At 38.7% G+C, this 21,645-nt stretch overlaps 1 protein-coding gene across 1 annotated transcript; it reads left to right on the top strand.

Annotated features, from left to right (window-relative positions):
• Positions 1-6,484: 6,484 nt before the first annotated feature.
• Positions 6,485-11,221, top strand: LOC113022026 (adenosine receptor A1-like). The gene is made up of 2 exons (XM_026166990.1): positions 6,485-9,371; positions 9,502-11,221. Exons 1-2 carry the CDS (start codon positions 9,043-9,045, stop codon positions 10,130-10,132), a joined length of 960 nt encoding a protein of 319 aa, XP_026022775.1. The 5' UTR covers positions 6,485-9,042; the 3' UTR covers positions 10,133-11,221.
• Positions 11,222-21,645: the final 10,424 nt, after the last annotated feature.

Genomic DNA, 21,645 nt, shown 5'->3' on the forward strand with positions numbered 1-21,645 from the left:
CCATCCAAGGATGCAAAGACTTTGGCAGCATTACTGAGCGAGCAATCACTGAGATGGTCTTTAGTTGCTTAAGCAAGCAGATTGAATGTCTGCCCATAAGTATATTCAGTAAGATCACTTCACTTTAAAGAAAGCGATGACTCTGGATGTTGTTTTGGCCGGTTGCCTAAGATCTCAGGCCTGAGTGTATGCATTAGGACATTTGTGAGAAAACATTGAATCAGACTTACAGGCCTCTGTCACTCCATAATCAATCTATACACATTATCAGTACTGAGGAAATAACCGTGAATACAGAGTACTGTAACATAGAACCCTGTTGTTGTTTATCCATATCCTTATGACAGTTTCCTTGTTCCCTCTTTTTCTCGTGAAACAGTCCAGTAAAGTTAAAATATTCCTTAGTGGCAATGTGGTTATTAAAAGCTAATGTAACATGCCTAAGAAACATGTATTTGGTTCCATTATTTATTTATTCAAAGTCATGGTTATCTATCCCCATCAAGTTGTCACGCATTGGTTTTACAGGCTTCTTTCTTCGCCTCACACTAGAGTTGGATGTCTCGAGACCGGTCTTGTAAAGTCACGTAAAAGTGGTCTCGAGATCGGTCTCAAGGCCACTTTTATGTGGTCTTGGTCTTGTGTTGGTCTTGACGGACTTCGGTCTTGTCTTGGTCTTGCTGTCTCGGTCTTGATGTCTCAGATCGATATAGTGGTCGGGAGATTTGGAGTCAACACTATCCATGACACACAACGTAATGTTCGATAATGTGTCATACGCAAAAGCCCCACTCAATTTCCTTTTGCTGCTCAGCTCTCACACAGTGGCTCAGCTATACTTCAATCCCTCCATATTGTGGCCAATCACATGTGAGGATATGGGATATTATCATTATGTGAAAAACAGAGAGGGTGAGAGATGCGACACTCAAGTGGAGAGTCCGTCTGTCCTCTCAGTAAGTGAGTGAGACAGTAGACAGCGGTGAGCAGGGCTGTGCGAGTGCATCGCAAAAACACATAAATATGCCTGACACCCGTAAACGAAGCAGCATCTGGCAGCAGTTTAAAGACTTTTTTGTCTCGGTCTCTGTCTTGGTCTCGTCTCGACTTTGTCTTAGTCTTGACTCGGTCTGTCTTGGTCTTGGTTTAGGCGGTCTTGAAGTGTACCTCACACCAAAAGATTGATTAGTATGTTGCCCTATTATTTATGCTGTCTAATCTTTTATGAAAATAAAAAAGAGCCCCTTTAATCTGTGAATTGCACCACAGTAAGTAAGGCAGTTATTCTGTCACACACATAACAGTGCACAGCCCATATTGAACATACTACAAATTCCTCTGTAGTGGCGATACATTTATCAAACATAGTGAAGACTTGTTAAATTTCTTTACACAAAATATTTTTGTCCCAATCTGTCACAGGCTGTACAATGAAATCAGCCACCTGATTGCTCCACAACCTGCATTATGCACAAACCATCATTACCTATAAACAGAAAAAATAAATTTGATTATGGCCTTGCAGGGATCCGCTTCCACATGTGCCACAGGGATTACATGACAGTAACACTTCTATTACCGGTATCAATCAACAAAATTATTCTCAACATCCTCATCAAGCATCCCGGTGCAATGTAGAATTTATTTCACTCTGGCATAATCATTTAGCTGAGTTTTCAGGTGAAACACACACCACTAAGTCGGATTATGCTGTAGATGGGGGGGGGGGGGGAATAAAAGGGAAACAAAATAAACAGGTGGAAGTAGCAAATCATTTTACTTGTATCCTTGAATCTCTCCCTTCCTAATTATGTTCTTCCATTTATTTTCTTACAACCTTTCTCCATCTCTTCACTCTGTTGTTAGAACTGCTGTCCCTCCTCCTACACTGCTCCAAAGCAAGTGCCAGCAACAGCAGCCTCTTGTGACTGCAAGCACTCATTACCAGTTGTGGCTAATAGTACTGTAACTATTGTTACTAATTTGATACAGTTTGCTGCATCTGTTTTGTTTGTTTTTTTGTTGTTGTTTTTAGTTTTTTTTTAGCTTTTTAGCGCCACTTTTTAAAAATTTTGTTTGCCCATCTTTCCCAACCACTTGTTCCACACTAAACTCTGTTCTACAGGGTGCGTGAATGCACAGGCAAGGTACGTCAACGGTCGGTTGGCTTAAAAGATTTGATTGTGCAATCCAGTGTCAGTAATGAAAATAGACAACATATGCCAGATTACCAGTCCAGCCTTTTTTGTGCTGAGTAGTGATTGGAATTCTGGCTCTTTTTAGAGAACCAGCTCTTCTGGCTTGACTCACTAAAAAGAGCCGGCTCTTTCAACTCCCAACCGGCTCTTCGGGTTGTTTTGTTGCTTTAATTAATTTATTATCAACAATAATATAAAATTATGCACAAAATAAATTACTAATGTAAAACGATATGTTTTTTATTTACATACATTTATTATATAAATAAATTTATTTATTCACTCCACATAAAATGTAAAAAAAAATAAATTATAAAATACAAAAACCAACTATTTACAATTCAACTTTTAACTATTTAAATTTTCATCTTTTTCCTTTTAAACAAATTTAAAGTGAAACCACACAAAACACTGCAAACCACAACACAATGAATTTCAAATATGCAAAACAAAAAGAAGATGCCCGTTCTCTCTCATATAGGCCTGGGATGGGATGGGATTTTTTTGGGAGAGTGTTTTCCTGCTTGGAATTACATACATAGGATTCAGTGCATGAATAAACTTTCCAAATCCTTTATCATTCACAACTGAAAATAGTTGGAAATCAAGTGCGATCACTTTTGGCTGGTCCTTATCAATTGAGTTCTGTCTTGCTGGGGTCACAGACTTCTGCAAAAACTGTGTAATAGAGCTCTGGGTTGATTTAAGTGGTTGTGGTGGAATACGCTGTAGATGCAGCAGCAGCAGCATCAACAGTTGCAGTAGATACACTGGCACCTTCATTAATATCACACTCAACAGACTCTGTTTCATCTTCTCATTGCACTGATGGGTGGACAGTTTTCAGGTGCCAGTGCAGGTTATTTGTGGAGCCGGCTCTATCTGATATCCTTTTCTTGCAGACTCTACACTCTGCCTTTGTATTGTCAATAAAATTTAAATGGTTCCAGATTTTGCTTCTTTTCTTAGTGTCACCCATTTTCTTTACTATACCTTTCTAATGTGACAATGTTATCTCTTGTTGTTGCGCCTGGCTCTCTTTCTCTTAACTCCCGCTCTGTTCCTGTGCTACCCTGAGTGTAACTACCACCCCACCCCCCCTCTGCTCAGCAAACACAAGGTTCGTGTAGCAAAAAAAAAGTGAGAGGGTGAGAGAAAGAAAGAAAAACACTCCCCTCCTTCCCTCAAAGAGCCAGCCTCTAAGAGCCGTTTCGTTCGCGACCATCACAACACTAGTACAGAGATTATGCGTTTGCAACCAGTGTTGGGAAGGTTACTTTTCAAATAAAACAGGTCCGCAGCTCCGAAACATATAAAGGGACCTCTGGCTAATATGTCGGGTTCTGTGTTGGGCTTGCAGCCGAAAACTAGACAGAGAGAGGCGTTGAAAGGCTGCTCCAACGGAACTTATTGTTTCAGAGAAAAACACAAACACAATATACAGTCGAGTCTGAATAGCTTACTTACAACTGGACTACACTGCCCATGAGGCTACATTCTTTGGGGATATGCCTGTAACACTCTGCCTATTGTCTTCATATTAAATAATTTTTTGAACAATAACAATAATTTAAAAAAATATTCCTCACGTCATTATGCGGGCCGCAAGTAGAGGTGACATGGGCTGCGAGATTAAGACCCAGGCATTAGAGCCTCTTAATGCGTGTTTTGTTTGGGTTTCCACCAGCGTGGAATTACCAGAAATAGAGAGGGCATAGCCTAACATATGAAACAGGAAAAGACTGCTGTGTAATCCTTTTATTTCAGCAAAGTAACTGTATTCTGAATACCACCTTTTTAAACGGTAACTGTAACGGAATAGAGTTACTCATATTTTGTATTTTAAATACGTAGCTCCAGTACGTGTCTTCTGTTACTCCCTAACACTGTTTGCAACTCATAGTCTGTGTTCCCATTTAGCCCTTTGACAGACTGGTGACCTGCCCAGGATGTACCCTGCCTTATAGCTGGGGTAGACTTCAATCCCCCATGACCCTGAACTAGAAAAATGGCCACAAAAATGAACAGATGTTCCAAATAATTGGTCAGAGGTTAAAAGTCCTGTAGTTACCACTTATGTTACCAGTTATCACTGTGGCCACTGTTGTTTCAAAGGGAGGAACAATAATTTATTCACCTCTTAGTTTGATTGTACACCTTAGGCTCTATGTAAAGGCTGCCAAAAAAAAACATAAGTCCCCATAGGTCGCTTCTGTTTCTCACTCTTCAGAGCACTGTTCATCCTCTTTGTGCTCACGCAAAGATACACATCTGCACCTGAGTGAAACCTGTAAAGGGTAAATACACTGCAGAACCTGTTTATACACTCACTATTTTTTCTTTGTGGGCGGGGGGGGGGGGGGGTTGATTGGGAGACTTGAAGGAATGGTACAGACCAATGACAATAGTATTAATGGAGGATTAATCTGGTTACTGATTTCAAGAAAATTTCATTTTGCTTTCTGGATTGTTGTTCCACGCTAACACAAACTGGTAAGTTAGTTTTTATTTATGAAAGACTCCTAAATCTTTCATGCAACTATTAGCAATATCGTTTGTTTAATCCGTCTCCTAGGGTTGCCAACCGTCCCTTAAAATACGGAATCGTCCCGTATTTCGAAACAAAAGTACACGTCCCGTATTGAGCTAATAAGGGACGCACTTTGTCCCGTAATACAGTGAGAATCAAAAGTAGTCTATAACTTTTAATGGAATTAACGCTTTGTTTGAAAACATAATTCCCAGCCCCTCTCCTGCTTTGTGACCAATGAGCTGACAGCACACTTATGACAATTCGAGTATGACAATTCAGATTACCCGAGGAAAGGTCGCTTACGGAGAAAATACCGGAAGACAACAGATGACCACAACAAGAAGCATGGCCAACAGGGAAACAAACGCCGACACGGCGGTGCAAGTCTCGGACGACAGTACACCTAAAGCTGGGCAAACACTGTGCGATTTTTTCAGTCACGTTATTCAGCTCCTGCTCAAACTGCACGATTGACTCGCAGGGGTTAGAAGTTGGTAGGTCACGATGCAGGGTCTCACACTATACCGCCCGATGCTCTGATGCGACCTGAGTGCTCACACTGTGCCTCCATAACACGAAGGTTATAACAGAAAATCTGTCGCGCTCTCTCTCTCCGTCTTACACTCACACAGACACACACACCACCACCATCAACTTTGCTAAATTGCTAATGAAAAACATGATCAGGCAGCTGTGATTGAGCAGCAGTGTAAATCCAACTGTTTTCACGGTTGTTGTGGTCGTGATAATTTTGTGATGCCACATCGAAAAGGCTCGGATGAGCTTTCCAAAGTTCTACAAGTTGTGCCTCCATCGCTTGTGTCCAGATCACACGCTGCACAGCCGTGCTGCTCCATCTTTTACACCAACGTTTACGTGTTTGCGCGCGCGCAGTGTGAGCGGCTGTGATGAGACCCTCACGAGCGATTGATGATCGGGAGCTGGTCGTGAGGTGTTAATCACTTCTCGTTACCCCACGTATACTACACGATGCACGATGAAGGCCAAAATCGGTCAAAAATCGGCTCAAAATGGGCCTAAAACCGCACAGTGTGAGCCCAGCATTAGAGCAGCAATGTTTGTTCCCCTCAGAGAAAGGGAAGAATGGGAAAAGGAAAACACCTGGCTGGAAAAAGTTAATATGGGCATGTGCAATGAATATCAGCGCTATGTGGCCAGAAGTGATAATATAATTTATTTTGTGTAATAAACAACTGCAAGGATAGATGATTACAACAAATAGATGACTAATACATAAAAGTAATACATAGATGAATAATGATGATGAGTTAAGATGCGTAATCATGGGAACAAGCGGGTTTACAAACAGGAGCAGCTGATTAGCATTAGAAAAGCTGAAATAATATTTCAACTGAAGCCGATTGTACTAAATGCACTAAATGTGCACTGTTACAAGAATGTTTTTCTTTCTATTGTTTTCTATTATTTTAAGTTAAGCAGGACAGAGTTCTTTTAAAGAAAGATTTACTTATATTCTCAAAAGTTAAGCATGACAGGCTTCTGTTTAAGAAGGAGACCTGTTTTATTGTGTTAATGTTGTCATTTTGAGCTAAAAATAAATGGCTAAATGATCATTTGTTTCACATGTGTTCATATCACAAAGAATACACATCTACTTAAATCAAATTCAAGTCAAAGGGTTAAAAAAATAATTTCACACACAAAAAAAGAGCTAGAAAATTCACCACACTGGGAAGGGTGAAGACAACTGGGTCGCCCGGCCCTGGCCACGAGGTGTCCCTTATTTATTTTTCAGGGAGTTGGCAACCCTACCGTCTCCTGACGTTTCGATGTGACACTACTTAACTGTTCGCAAATATTGTCGCATTTTATGTATTTATATGTAGACCAGAATGCCAATTTAAATTTTATGTATTTTGGATATTTGGAAAAAGTCTGATTTTGAAAATAAGATAGCTAATGTTATGCTAATAGCATTAGCAAGATGCTAGTTGTACTTATTTCCTACTCTGAAAAATACTAATTAACGCAGAACACAAGAGACAGCCTATGGGTCTAGAATCTGCTTTATACCCTACCTTGAATGTACAATATTGTTTTCTTGGAGCGGGCTTTGTTTTTATATTTTTAAAGTTGAGGTATAGTTTAACCCAGATCAACTGATCACTCAGGGTTGATATGCTGGTTCTTCATTGCATTACAAACAATGTTATTGACAGTCAAGCAGTATTTTAGCTTCTAAGAAAAGGCAAACTGTAATATTAAATATTAAACTTGGATCTAAATATTTTAATAAATTAAGAAGAGTAGTATTTTGAAGTGTCTGCGTGTGTTCCTATTCATTGTTGCATTGATTTTTCACACCCTCAGTCTGGCTTGTGTGCTCTGTTTCTAACTCAATTTCTAGCTGCCCCAGTTCAGGTTTTGTTTTGACCTATGCCAAAAATAAAGCTGTGGGTTTTTAGCTTAAGTTTCACTTTCACGAGTCTGCATTTGGGGCCTACTTTCCTGCTTGCTGCACACAGATCCTGACAGTTTTGTGCTCAGCCATTAAATACTTGCATTATTATTTATGTTAAATGAACAATAATGGAAATGTGTTCAGAACTGTTTCAGAGCACATGCATTGATTTCTCCAGAATCCTTTTTGTTGCTAATGCAGTGCTTCACAAGTCGATGATTGCCATTCAATATGATTTTAAGGTTTTTCGAGTTCTCTGGATTCATTAAATCTTTAAGCTCCTGAAAATCTTTGCTTTAAAAAAAAATTAAACGTTTATTATTAAACTGTGGAACTATTTAGTCTTTCCAATGTGAAATCATGATCATTTTTATTTAGTCTAAGCCTCTCTGGCATGCTCATGTTAAACTAAACAATGTTTTATCAGTGTTCGCAGCTTGTAGACAAGTAAATGAAATATGTTTTCCATCCTTATTTCTTAATTAGCTACTGTAGTGTTTATTGAAACAATGTGCAAGCAGCAGCATTATAGTGCAACAGTAGAGACACACGGTATGAGTCAAAGGTAGCCTAGGTCTAGTGCTTTCCCTGGACATTTTAAATAGAAGTATAACATAATGCTTAATGCTTTAGTTTTGCAAATAGATTCAACTGGTCACTTGTCAGGAGGTGCATGATAACGTCACATAATAAAACTGAGGGTTGTTGAAGTAGCTCACTTTTTATCATTATTGGAGACTCCCTTGTGGCTGTTACTTTCAGACAAGCCCTGACGACTAGGCTTGTCTCGTCGTGCACACTTACTAGGGAGCACAAAGGCATGGTGTTGTTATAGCAACATGGCACTTGCATGTTACATAACATTTATATTGGTATTTTCATGGACAGTATGATATTGCATGACCCTAATAACTGGTGCAATGAACATGGTACATTTAGATGACTGGTACACTGGTTATGGCGGTTTAGGGTAAATTAAAGAACCCCTCCTGCACTTTACAGTGCTCTGGCTTTATGTGTTATATTATAACCACATACTTGCAGCAGAGAGAGAATCACTCACTTCCCAAAACATGTTTTTTTTGTTTTTTTTTAACTGTCACCATGCATGCTCACAGTATACATAGTTTCTTATACTGCATTTTTGTAATTTAAATAAATTGTTTTTAGTACAGATCTGTTTCACTGTTAAAAATTTGTACTGATACTTCACATTATGACATTTTTAAGCATATTGGCCAATACCAGTCAGCAACTCTCCTGTCAGCTTAGGGGAGAGTTGTTGTAAAATCACATATTTGTCTAACCTTATTTATGGTCTGTTTAAGGGTTGGTCACCTTACCCATTCAGGCTCTAGAATGATATTTTCAAAACAAGGACTCCCTAACAGAGTGACAAAATATTTATGTTGCTATATTTTGCTAAACCTCTAATTTATCTAATATAACATAAAGCTGCTTCTGTAAACTTATAATAATTATTAGCAGATGTTTTTAGTATAATCTGGCCAAGTTGTTATCAGCATATATCTCATTTCCTCTCAGCAGAAAGACTATGAGGGTTCTTTTTTTAAACTGTTTTTCTAAACCACATAATGCAACATGCCTACAGTTTGGTTTCTTTTTCTTTTTTGTTAGGCCAGAAAAATATTAAAGTGCAACCAGACATTCGTTAAAACATGCATATTGAAAACCATGCAAAACCTTAGTGTGTGGTCAAACATCAAGAAAAAAACAAGCCTCATTGAAAGTTAAGAAAAAAAACTTCCTCAAATGTTTCACCGGAAGGAGATGTGGTGATAATAGTCTTTTTGCACATAATGCAGCTGCACCATTAACCTGCACACACCAACCAGACTGGACGCACAATGAAGGAGGAAGACACTATTTATACCGTGGTGGAAGTGCTCATTGCTGTTATTTGCTGTCTGGGTAACATGCTGGTAATTTTGGCCCTTTGGATCAGTAGAAACATTCAGCAGACAACCTTCTGCCTTATTGTCTCGCTGGCTGTGGCTGATTTTCTAGTAGGTTGCGTGGCAATACCATTGGCTGTAGTGGTGGATGAACGAGTGAAGACTTCATTCAAGACCTGTCTCTTCATCAGCTGTGTGGTCATCCTGCTGACTTTTGTTTCAGTTCTGTGCCTTGCAGCTATTGCTGTAGACCGTTTCCTTCGGGTGTGTATCCCTATCAGGTAGGATGGCCTGCATAACCAGATCTTTAATTTATAAGCATTCACCATACTAATAACTTTATGAAAACTTTATGTAATTAAAAATAATTACAATTAGTTTGAAACTAATAGGAATTTTTTTTACTTATAGGTACAAAAGGACTGTAACACACAGACTCTCTTGTTGTGTGGTAGCAGCATGTTGGCTTGCTGCAATTCCTCTCAGCTTTACTCCTATGTTTGGATGGCACGAGAATGAAACTTTAAATTATACAACTTGCAAGTTTACAGATGTCATCCCAATGTCATACCTGGTTTATTTCAACTTTTTTCTCTGCACATTGACGCCTCTGTTGGTAATGACTGCTTTATACATCTATGTGTTTTGCACAATCAGAAGAAGCCTTCGAGACAAACCAGGGAGCCATGCCCGAAATTCTTACAATTACTTAAGGAAAGAGAAACAGCTGGCGGGATCTCTGTTTCTGGTACTGGCCTTGTTTGCCCTGTGCTGGCTCCCTCTCCACATAATGAACTGTATTCAGCACTTTGGAAATAGTGAGGTACCAAAACAAGCTTTTAATGTTGGGATTGTGCTCTCTCATGCTAACTCAGCTGTCAACCCAGTTGTCTATGCATTCAAAATACAAAAAATCAAAAGAGCATATCTAAAGATCTGGAAAGAGTGCATTTCATGTGGAACAGAAAAGCAGGAATCACAGATAAGCCAGACAACAGACAAGTCCAGCAGTAACAATGATAGTCTGGCCCAAAATGAATGAAGGCTGACGTCCTTGTTTGATTCTATTTTATTAGGGATCAAATTTGATTGGCTTTTGAAATGTATGTATTAAAACCAGTGAGTTGATGATTACCTTGGTGTGTGTCAGGCCTAGAACCAAATATTATATTATTTAGATACTCATATGTTTGCTAGGTATTCAGTTTTAAATTTTCATCCATCCATCTATTCTCTTATCCAATTCAGGGTCACAAGATCCCAGCTGTTATAGGGAAAGGGGTGGCAGTACCCCCTGGACAGGTTGCCAGTCTGTCACTGGGCACACTAAATATTAGTTTCTTTTAAATGTGGAAATTTAATCCATCTCAGCTTACATCCTTGGAGTCCATGTCATTTAAACTAGTAATGATGCCGCTTTAGTTCACTTCATTAAGGCCAACTAGGGGACTAAACATTTTTTTTTAATATAGCAGTTTCACTATCTAGCCAAAGCTTTAAATATTTGCTGTAGCTTACTGCTGAGTTGTTTTAGAGATAGCCCTAGTGTGTACAGATGTAAAGCACATGTTTCTGTCTATATTGTGTAAACTGGTGCAGAAAAAAAGACCAACTTCCTCTTGTTTTTAAAGTTAAGTTTTTAGATAAAGTTTCATATCACTCTTTCTCTGTTTCTGTTCAAGTTCTAGTTCGTCATATGTTGATATGAAGACTCTCCATTAATATCAACAGACAGTGTATTCTGTTCGAAAATTATATTCACTGTTCTTTGAAGTGGTAGTTAAAGTAAAATAAAATGGAATTGTGTAGGGGTAACTGATGCCTGAGTTCTGACTTTTATTAAACTAAAAAATCATTGACTTCAGAATTGAAGAATGACATTTCTTTGCCTTCAGAAACTCCTGGGTTGCGTTTGCAGTATGCAGCAGCGCTGTCCAATCAGTTTTGCAGCAATTTGCTGTGCAGAGTATAGCTTTTTTAGAGTGTGCAATTCATCATGTTATGTCTGTCAGCACTCACATCTTCAGTACCTTCAGTACCCACATCTCCAGACCTTGATAATGACACTGCTTGGCAGTAAAATATTCAATTCATTAAAATGAAATGAAAATGGAGGAACATTTATAAAATTCTTAAGCCACTGATGCGTCATTTTATATATATATATATATATATATATATATATATATATATATAGTTCAACCATCAGGACTTAATAAAGAAATGATTATGCTAGTTTTAAGGAAAAAATTCAATGTACAACCTTTTAATTTTATTATAAATTTTATTATAGTAACTGATTTTGGATAATGTTTTCAGATATGTTTATTTAGAAATGTTTCCTTTAGGCGGGCATTTACATTGACGTCTACATGTTTCTATAAAAAATGCAAGCCAGTAAAGACAGGGATTAAAAAAAAGAGGGGTATATACATACATAACTCAGACTACCTTCCCCTTAGCCCTCAGATGCAGACCCCGGATACTGATTTTGGATAATAAATGTAATGAAAACAACTTCAGACAATCAGTACGATTATTTTATATGTATCACTGTGTAAATTACTGTACATTAAAACTCATCAGACTCAACTGGCAGTATCAATATTCTTGGCAGTATTCTTCTCTTTGAGTCTATAGTACAGATCTATTCTATACAAACTTTCCTTATATCTTTGCAAACATATTTTAAAGAACCTGAAAAAAATTATAGCTTAGAAGGCAAACATGGGAAACAGAGCTTCGAGTTCTTCTTTTTTATGTATAGGTCTTGTATCTTTTGTTACTTTGTGGTTAGTTGCGATATTATCAAGAATTCCTTTTTCAGTTTACCCGTCTGCTAACCTAATGTTGCATAGTTCTTCCACTAAGTTGCAAAATGCAAAATTTTGTTCATGTAAAACTTTTACTGTGATCTTTCTGACAGTATTAATATCAACGTAATACAAATTCCCTAATGTGACACTGGATATTAAATACTTGTGGATTTACATATTCTGTCAAAGAAATTGTTTTACAAATCTGAAGTCATACTGGAAATTAGATGGCTAACATTTGCTCATTGAAATGCGTTCTTTAAGCTATACATTTTGTCATTGAATTATATTGCAGCTCATTTAAAATCAACTTGTCAAGTGAAAATATGCCTGTTTTTTATTCTGTAAATCTGTTATTACTATATCAGATATATACAATGCAGGTTAAAATACAATACAGGTCCCAAAGTTAAGATCATTTGTGGAGCTATAATAGTCTTTTTGCCACAAGATGGCATCAGAGTGGCTCCTTCAAGCACTTATTGTACCTCTCAAGGAAGGTAATAGGCTGTATAGTTATCACCTGAATAGGATTGAGTCCATCCCACAAACTATACAACCTACTACCTCACCTTGCTAGGCTCAACTTCAAACCCAAATGAAAAGCCTTAATAACAAGGCTTTGGTCAGTATACACCAATTAGAAAGGGTAGACAGGTTCTACTGTTCGATTACATAATTAAATGACAGTCTTTCTTTGGACTGCAGTTGTCTTTAAACAGGTGTGGGTAGATTATTTGTATTTTCATAAGTGATGCGTTCCTTTATCCAGGGATCTTCTCGTGCACATAGGATTTGGCATCTCCGCAGATTAACCTGTTTCCTTAGGAAAGACAGTAGATTGTATAGTTATCTCAAAAGGAGGATGTAAACCCCACAACTATTCAATCTACTACCTCAACCTTAAGGACAGATAGTTTTTCACGTAGCAGTAGAAAATGTGTCAGTCAAACTGTGAGACAAAGAGAAAAAACACACGTTTTTAGATGTCAGTATTCACCTCGGAAAAACAGTTGCTGAAATATTTTAGTGTCGTTTCTTCATTTTTCGACTGACTACACACTATAGACCACATCGATTAAATACACTGATACCACAGAATGATGTAGTATGGTAGCAGATTTACCAAGAATTACTTTCTAGCTTCATTTCCACATTCCACTGTAACCTAAGCTCTAAAATCAAGGCCTAGTTCATTATAGAGCTGCTGTGTTTGCGTAACTGATATCCTGTATCTGACTACTGGCTCTTGACATATGAAATATATTTGACAAGTGTTAAAGACTGAAATGTGACAGACATGTTACCCTGTGTAATTAAAGTTAATAAAAAAAAAATAGCACATAAAGTAAGACAAAAGTTTATAATAATTTGTCCATAATTCAAGACAACTAGAAAAACCAAGTTCTTTATAATCATGTCTTTTTTTTATAGTTTGCTTCCCTCCATCTCTACAACCAGAAAGTAATGAAGGAAGAAAAATGGCTGTACCTCAGCCATTTTAGGGAGCTGTTTGGCACCCATCCTCAACATCTGTGGAGCGACTGTCTCCTCCTTGCAATTCTTGAAAATATAGACCTCTCCAAACAATGTTGGGGAATGTACAAAGAGCAATGTAAATTGGTTGTTCTTGGGTGTTTTTGGTGGTGGTTGTTGTGTGTGTGTGTGTGTGTGTGTGGGGGGGGGGGGGGGGGGGGTCTTTAGTAGAGAAACGGAAGGTTTGACTTCTCAAAATTGCCCTTTTTGCTCAGTCAGCCAATTTAAAGCCACTGAGAAAGAAGTTTCTTTACTGTGCCAGCTGGAGTCTGGGACACAAGCTGGGTGGAGCTGTCCAAGTCCAGACAGAACCATGCTTTGGTCGAAACAGCTCAGCCCAGGCAGTGTTGTGGTAGATGACCAGACCGTGCAAAGGCTGGAACATTTTGCATAAATTTGCATGTGAACGGTGGTCACTGAAAAGCTGCTTGGCTGCTCATTAACATTCTGAATTCCTCTTTGGCCCAATTAATGTCAACAGTGATTGAAATGTTTTGGCAGTCTGTGTGGCTGTGGTGACAGGGCATGCTCACTGGGGCTTGAGGGAGTGAGTGGCATTAACTGAGATGATGAATTAATCAGATGCTTAATGGTACCAGATTCTTCTAACTGGCTGGCCAATGCAGAGGGGATGGAGAGAAAGCAAGAACAAATTTGTCAAATTTGTGTTGTGACCAACTATCACTATACGATTCACTAATAATTTATAGCTAGGTTTAACATCTGTTTACAGTAATAATATAACTTGCACCATTTCTTCCATTCAGTCAGCATGATAAACTAGCACCCCACCTGCATAATGTAACATGATATGTGACCGTTTAGACTCATATGTTTCTTAGAAGAATTTCGCTTTTTACAACCGGAAGTGACACTTTAAAATAGTCTTATTCACAAGCTGCAGATCAAAGGGAAATGGCTGCTCTGTTGTTCATCCATAACTTTTATCTGATACTCAGAACAATTAGCATTCCAATCAGTATATCACTGACACAGTTATTCTCTTTTGCCTCGGGTATGTATATATGCCCAGAGAAGCTCATTTCACAGCAGCAAACTTACGACTTCTTAACGAAATCTGTGTTGTCAAATGCTCAGATAGCAAACAACTGAGTATTTAGGCAATAATAATGCATAAAAAATACCCATTTCAAACTGGCGCTGGTCCGTGATGATTTGCGGAATACAGGGCATGCGTGTCGGGGACTGATCTGGGTTCTCCTATGCTGCTCCTTCCAATGTTTTGTGCCAAGAAATGGGCATTGTCTGCCCTCCAAGCTGAATCTCAGTGAGACAAAAGTGGGTGATGTCGTGGATGCAGCATGGCAGAGCCCATAACTGAGGGGGGAGGAGAGTGTTGGCAGCCAAGCAATCAGAGAATGCCATGTCAGACAAGGGTTGTGATGCCACACAGTAAGGTATGGTGGTGTAGCCTGCTGCCAGATGCTCAGTGCATTGCCGGCTATGTGAGCTAGGTGTATACTACTAAAGAAAGGTCCATTGTTCCATAAGCATGCTTCGTCCATATGTTGAACAGGTATTTATTTTTTGTGTGAGTCCATCCTGATCCTGTTTAAAGTAAAGTAAAAAGAGTGAATATACATCTTGTGGGCAGTATGTCTTTATATTAAAACATATTTCATGTCAACTGAAAATCAAATAGCTGACTTTTTTCAATTTCTTACAAGAAGTACTTGCTAAAAGGATTGAGCAATTCTTTTAGAAAGAGGATTCAGTGTTATTTACTCGCATTCTGTTCATTTTTAGTAATAGCATTTCATGGCACAGCCAAGAAGTGGAGGGTGTTAGGTTTGGTGGGGTCAGGATCCCATCTCTACATTTTGCAGATCATGTGGGTTTTTTAGGCTTCTGCTTACACTGCCTTGGGATGAGAAATTAGCATGTCCAAGTTTGAAACCATGGTTCTCAGCCAGAAAAGGGCACTATGCATGAGTGGGAATGAGTTTCTGCTCCAGGTGGAGATGTTCAAGTGTCTCTGGGTCTAATCCCACACGCTGGTGTTCATTCTTGTGGCGACAAGGTAGACCCACTGGACCACCATTAAATATCTGCTTCTGATTCGAACAGGGCTAACTCCCAACAGCATGCTAGAATACCCTTAGACTGGTTTTAGTTTTTGAATCTCTGACCCTATAACAAATTAAATGTGCCCAGATCTGAAGGACATTTGGTGTGGACTTCAGTTGGTCTATAGTTCAGAGTTGCTGTGCTGATTTGCAGTTAATGCAGTAAATTCTGTGTTTAAAATTATTTAACATATGAGCTGTTGCTGTTTGTTATCAGTGGTTACATATCGGCTTCCTCTTTAATACATTCAGCTCAATGGTATCTGAATTGCTGCAGTTTTTTCTTTTTTTTTGTCTTCCAATGAAAGTGCAGTGTAAAGATATTTTAAGATACTACTGAAAACTTACTATAATTTTATTTTTGTAATTCTAAACACTTCCACTGAGGAAAATTGTGCATTAACCATGGACTAAACTAAAATAACATTTTACATCACTGCTAAAAGGCTAATGCTGACAACTTGCACTTTTAAAATATTTTCATCTAATGTGAAGTAAAGTGCAAGAGTGGGTTTGTTTATTTTGTGGTATTTTACTACTGCGATGAGGCTCGAAGGCTTCTGTCTGTGGTTCATATTTTGTTACAGGCTGGGAAGTTTTCCTCGGTCTATAACTGCAGGCCATGTTCCTGTCATGCTATACGTACTTCTGAGTTAAGAACAGCTTCACATATGAATCTTTATATACACATACAGTGACATTCTCATGAGACCTGGGTTAAAAAGAAATCTTAGCAAATACTCTTTAATGTCATATTTTTGTCAACATTGGCTCCTTAGTATCAGTACAGTGAGTGTTTGCAAGTGTAAATGATCACATGGCTGTGTTTTTAAAGTAGAGTTTTTACTAGCAATAGTAGGAAACTACTGTTATATGATCTGTCCTCTTTCTGACTTAATATTCAACAGATATTAACAAAATTGCTAATATAGTGGTGAACCATCTCTCATGGCTTTTGCTCGTAACTTTGTTGATTTCAAGACTGTGTAAAACGGCTGATGTCTAAAGAATGAGACGTGGTGTTTATAGCCCAAAATTATTTTTTTCTTTAACAGGAAGAGCTGAAGTGTGTATGTGGCACGACTTGATAAAAAAGCAACACCAAAAGAGAGACTTTGATCCTGGTAACTACAAAGTAACTCCAATTACGGGGAGGAGAGAAGCACAAATAGCAGAGGATATGGCTTTCCAAACAACATGTCATCAAGCAGCAAAGCAAGTTCATTTGAGGAGAACTTGGGGGGAGGAGGGAATAAGTTCATTTTCTTTCTCGTTCTCTCTCTCTCCCTTTCTGCCCATCCTCCCTGCGTTCCTCCCACTCCTTTTTTTCTTCATTCAGCCTTTCTGTACAGTATGCAATAATAGTGTTGCACACACTCAACACAAACTTAAGAGCTGACTCGACTGTATGCAAACAAAGCAGCACATGCCAAAATGTTTACAAAGTCAATTCGCATAAGTCTAATTCATGCAAGAGTGTAATTTGTCTAAAAAATGAATTTTCCTGTAGATTTACTAACTTAAACTATTAACGCTGCTTTCAATAGCTTTTAAGATTGAAAACAAACACTAATAAACCAGAGAGGCTTGATGTGAAACATAGTGCTGTAATCCTTAATACAAGCCCCTTCATGTATTGTACAGTGCTTGCAACAGATGGATCTGGTTCATACTGGTTTTCAAACAGGCCTGTCAAACAGCAGTATTCAAGAAAACTACATTAATAATCTAGTTTCACTGTATGATTGAAACCACAGGATGCTTTTTCATTTTCGCAGTAATAGATGTTTAACAGCAGATACAGTGCAGCGGGGGGATTTTTTGATGTTGCAGAATTCGTGCATCTATGCAGCAGTCCTGCAACACAAACACCAAAGTTCTTAGAAAAAAGCACCAACTGCCTTTTTATTACAGAGAATTTCCTGTTTGAAACGTGGGGCTAATAATCACTTTTTTTTTTCCAAGGGCAAAGTTTGTTCAAACTACTGCAGTTACGATGTCTTTAGGCTACGACTTGCTGTAAAATATGCCAGAATTTTTATTTCTGCTGCAGGTTTGTGCTTTAAGAGGCAGTAATGTCAGTATTAAAATTTCTTTTTACTTGGTGGCATGTGTTTTTATCAAATAGTGCTACGTAAACAGACTTCTCACATCAGTAAGTTTATACAAAAGCTTTGCTTGCAATGCATTTAGCAGAACAAATAGTATGTGGAACAAAATCCCTTCTCAGTAGCGGTTAAGATTTAGGCTTTGTGTTCGGTGCAAGCGAATTAGACACGTGTACAGTGTGGAAGGTGACAGTAAAGGGAGTGTAAAAGTGCAGACATGAATAAAGGGAGGCTTGAATACAAAGAGGAACATCAAGGCCTAAACAGAAAGATAATCAAAAATGAGAAATACCTGAGGGTTTGTTTTTGTTTTTTTGTCAAGATCAGGATAGCGTTCACCAACAAACAATAAGGCGGTGGTGCAGACGAAAAATAAAGGCGGCTTAGAAAAGAGTCAAGAATACATTTCCACATCCCTCTCTTTTGCTTGCAAGACTAGGGAAAGGCTGAGTAGTGTACCAGCAAGCAACCCCACTCGAACAGGGGCTGGGGCTTGAGAGCAGTTTTTGGGCCATGCCCTCCTCTCTCCCTGCCCACTTTTGCCTTACTGCCAAGAGAGAGAGACAGTAGGAGAAAGGGAGCTCGGCAAACAAATCACATAGTCACTAAATTTTACTTACATGGTTCCACAATATATACAAACTTCATGTAGCTTAGAATTGAAGTTCCCCACACTAAATGGGAAAAGCCATATGAAGCAAAGATTATGTGTCATCAAATAGACATCTCACTTTACTGTAGGATTTGCAGCTGGGAGGGGATAAGAAATGCAGAGAAAAAGACAGAGATGTAAGCTTGGGCAAAGAAATCAGAAGTGAGTACTTACATGCTGTGTTGTAACAAAGCCAAAAGGTTTGACAGATTTATCTACAGTTGGGAAAGACTTCAGTATTCCTGTAGCATTTCAGGTCAAATGAGTTAAAGGCTTCTCTTGGAGCTGAGCATTAAAGGCTTTTGTCAGCAGTTGGCATCATTCCCAGGTAGTACATGCCTCCCATTTTCATCGTCGCTCAGGACGTCTTTAGTTGTTCTGCACCTGCCTGTGTCTTTAGTCAGATTTTGAGCAAAGCAGCAAAGGCAGAGTTCGCCTTTCAGACTTTGGTGTAGTTTTGTTGTAGCTGAGAGTGGAAGGCCCTGTTTACTGTCAACATAGCGAAATAAATGAGTGGCCTCGGGTGTTTACCACAATACAACCTGAAGTAACAAACTGTGTCATCGAGCTATGAAGCAAAAACAAAGGCAACAGTGCAGCCAATCTGTGAAAATAAACAGATTCAAAATAATGTTGCACACGGAGCTTCACCGAGAAATGAAAATCACTTTGATAATCCCATATTCCAGTCTTGAATAGAGCGTACAGGTTTAATGTTCGAGGGTGTCCCTGCCAAGAATGCCACAGACAATGCATCTTTCCTCAGGCAACATCCAAGACAGCTTCCTGAGTGACGTCACTGAGTCTTCATTTTTCTTTTATTCATTTCTTACACATACTTTGAAGCCTTTCTCTTCCAATGCAGTCTTCGATCCAGAACATTTCTGTTGATAATCTTGAAGACTATATACATTGTCAAAGAAAGAAAGCGTGGCTCTTTGCTTTTTTTATATCTCGACAGGCTGAGGAAGACGTAGGAGCTGCAAACTCCTTGCACAGATCTTACTCTGTGTCTTTCCCGTTCTGCTCACGAGCTTGTAAAAGTTTCAGCTGCAAAGATTTGGGCCAGCCTCCGCTGGCACCATTTCAAAAGAGCACTGCCTGTTTCAGAAGAACAGCGAGGACAAATCTGTGAGGAGAGCGCTGTCTTTTTGCACTCTCTCCCACCACCCACACTCTCTTGGGGGCTCAGGGCAGTGACCGCTCTCAGGACTTTTACTCTGCTCTCAGGGTAATGTCAGCTCATGCCAGCTCAATCCTTAAGGCAGCAGTACATCTGTTAGAGATCCACGGTGGTTTGAATCGCTCAAGCAAGCCTGGTCTCTATCACAGACACCCAGAGAATAGGAAATGCAAGCTACAGCACTCTTTCCTGGATACTTTGTCCTACTTTTCAGATGTGTGTCAAGCTCTCACGAGGCTCAGCACTCCTTGTGTTACAGTTCGCACAAGATCCTGGCTGCTCTGCCTTTTTCTTTTTTTCTTTTCTGCTCCAAGTGGCCCCGGGATTCTCGTCTGACCCTCCACGTTGCTGCCTTCTTAAGAATTTATAGCACTCCAACTGTGCTTTTTATGCAACTTTTACACAGATTGGCATTAAAGAATAATGAACTCAGTGACAGGAAGTGCAAAAAAAATTAGGTTTATGTTTTTACTGATGCAGTAATTTAGCCTGAGTAGTGATTTTCTTATAGTCTAAGAGTAAGCTCTGGGTCTCAAGGGGTTTTAGTTGTTATTCTAATACTTTTTTGAGTAGTGGGCAGTACTGTGCTATAAAATCTAAATAAAGAATAAACTGTTTTTTTGCTTTTTGACCACACCTCGAGTTTGTGTCAAATTTCTAGATTCTGAATTCTTCCCTGCTATATTGCAACATTGTATTACTTTTGCTATCTATACTCAAGAAACACTATGACCCTTCACGCAGCTATTTACAAGTATCACATATGAGAAGCACACTCACCTATGCATATATGTGTATCTTTGTGTTTATTGTATATTTTTACAGGTTTAGTTGGTGCCAATGTGTAAGGACTCTCTTCACTGGGACTCTACCCTTGTTTACATTTGTCATCACCTAGTCACCTACAATCTAAGTCAACCTTTAACCTTTTTCAAGAGTGTTATGGCTAGGTAGTTTCAGTTAATACACTCAATGCTATACAGCCTTTAGTTGACCTGCTATTATCCAGCTTGGAGGATTTTATAAACAAGAATGAGCTACTAGCGAGGCTTCTGAGAGAGCCAGTGTTTCTAATTTGTTCCTTCATTGATTTGGCAATTTTTTATGTTTGTGCCTTAGCAAACTTTGGTTTTCAGCATGTTTTTTAATCTTCCCATCAATTTAATCCTTGGAAAAGCTCAATTATGAAAATAGAAAGATATTTTATTGTTTCACCCTTTACTAAAATCAATATATCAGTGGCATAAATGAAGAGGTTTGTTCATTTAGGTGTGTCTGTTTGTCCATGTTGGACTCAAGTGGCCTGTATTATAGCTGAACACAGTATGGTATCCATGGATTTGTACCCAGCCATCTCTACACTCACTACAAATCCTAAAAGAGGTTTGGGATTGTTTAGCTTTTTCTCTTGCATTAGCAATATGTCAAGATTTCCACTAACAACTCTGTTTACAGGGTTTTTTCCTGGCATCAAATGGGCCTTCAGTGGGGTGATCATGGTGTACAGCTAAAACAATGAGTCTGTCTCATTATTTGTCCGGAATCCATGCATTTTAAAAAATTATTTCTGAACATTATAAATAAAAATCTAAACAGAAAAGCAACATTTTAAAATGATTTAACTTTTCAGCCTCAGTTCTTAAAATTAGTGCTTAGATGGGGTACTATTGTAACAGTCAATGTCAGCAAGTATACATTCACTGAAGCAGTTTAAATGTTTCGTTGAGATTTTCCTTGACTTTTAGGTGACGAAATGATGAGGACTTTCCCACACGCGAGGAGTAGAAGAAGAACTAAGCAAGAAGAGCTCGGTAAATCAGAATATAAATATGATACCATAAAGACCTTAAAATGAATGCAGTTATTGTGTTATGTCTGTACGTGAATTGTGCTTGTATGCTTGAGAGGTTTGATCTTTGTACAATCCAAGCTGCTATTTTTGTTCCTGAATAACATATTTCCATTTATAATGAATGGAAAAGACCTCCTGCCATTGTCTTCTTTGCTATCCTTCCACCTTCCTCAGACAGTCTTCCCTTTGAGGATATACTCATGTAAACCAGATTTCCCTGTTTCGTCTTCATTGTTTGTGCTTCCTGCAATATGGGCCTTCTCTGAGTTGATTCACTCGGTTTTAGAGTGCCACCGGGTTCACGTCCTTACCAGCATGCTG

The sequence above is a fragment of the Astatotilapia calliptera genome, chromosome 5 (genome assembly GCF_900246225.1).
Source record: "Astatotilapia calliptera chromosome 5, fAstCal1.2, whole genome shotgun sequence".
NCBI classification, from domain to species: domain Eukaryota; kingdom Metazoa; phylum Chordata; class Actinopteri; order Cichliformes; family Cichlidae; genus Astatotilapia; species Astatotilapia calliptera.

Excerpts from the sequence above, each read along its gene's own strand:
- LOC113022026 (XM_026166990.1), top strand. The coding sequence starts at position 9,043 with ATGAAGGAGGAAGACACTATTTATACCGTGGTGGAAGTGCTCATTGCT. Across the intron at positions 9,372-9,501 it reads CGGGTGTGTATCCCTATCAG|GTACAAAAGGACTGTAACAC; the intron begins GTAGGATGGCCT and ends TTTTACTTATAG.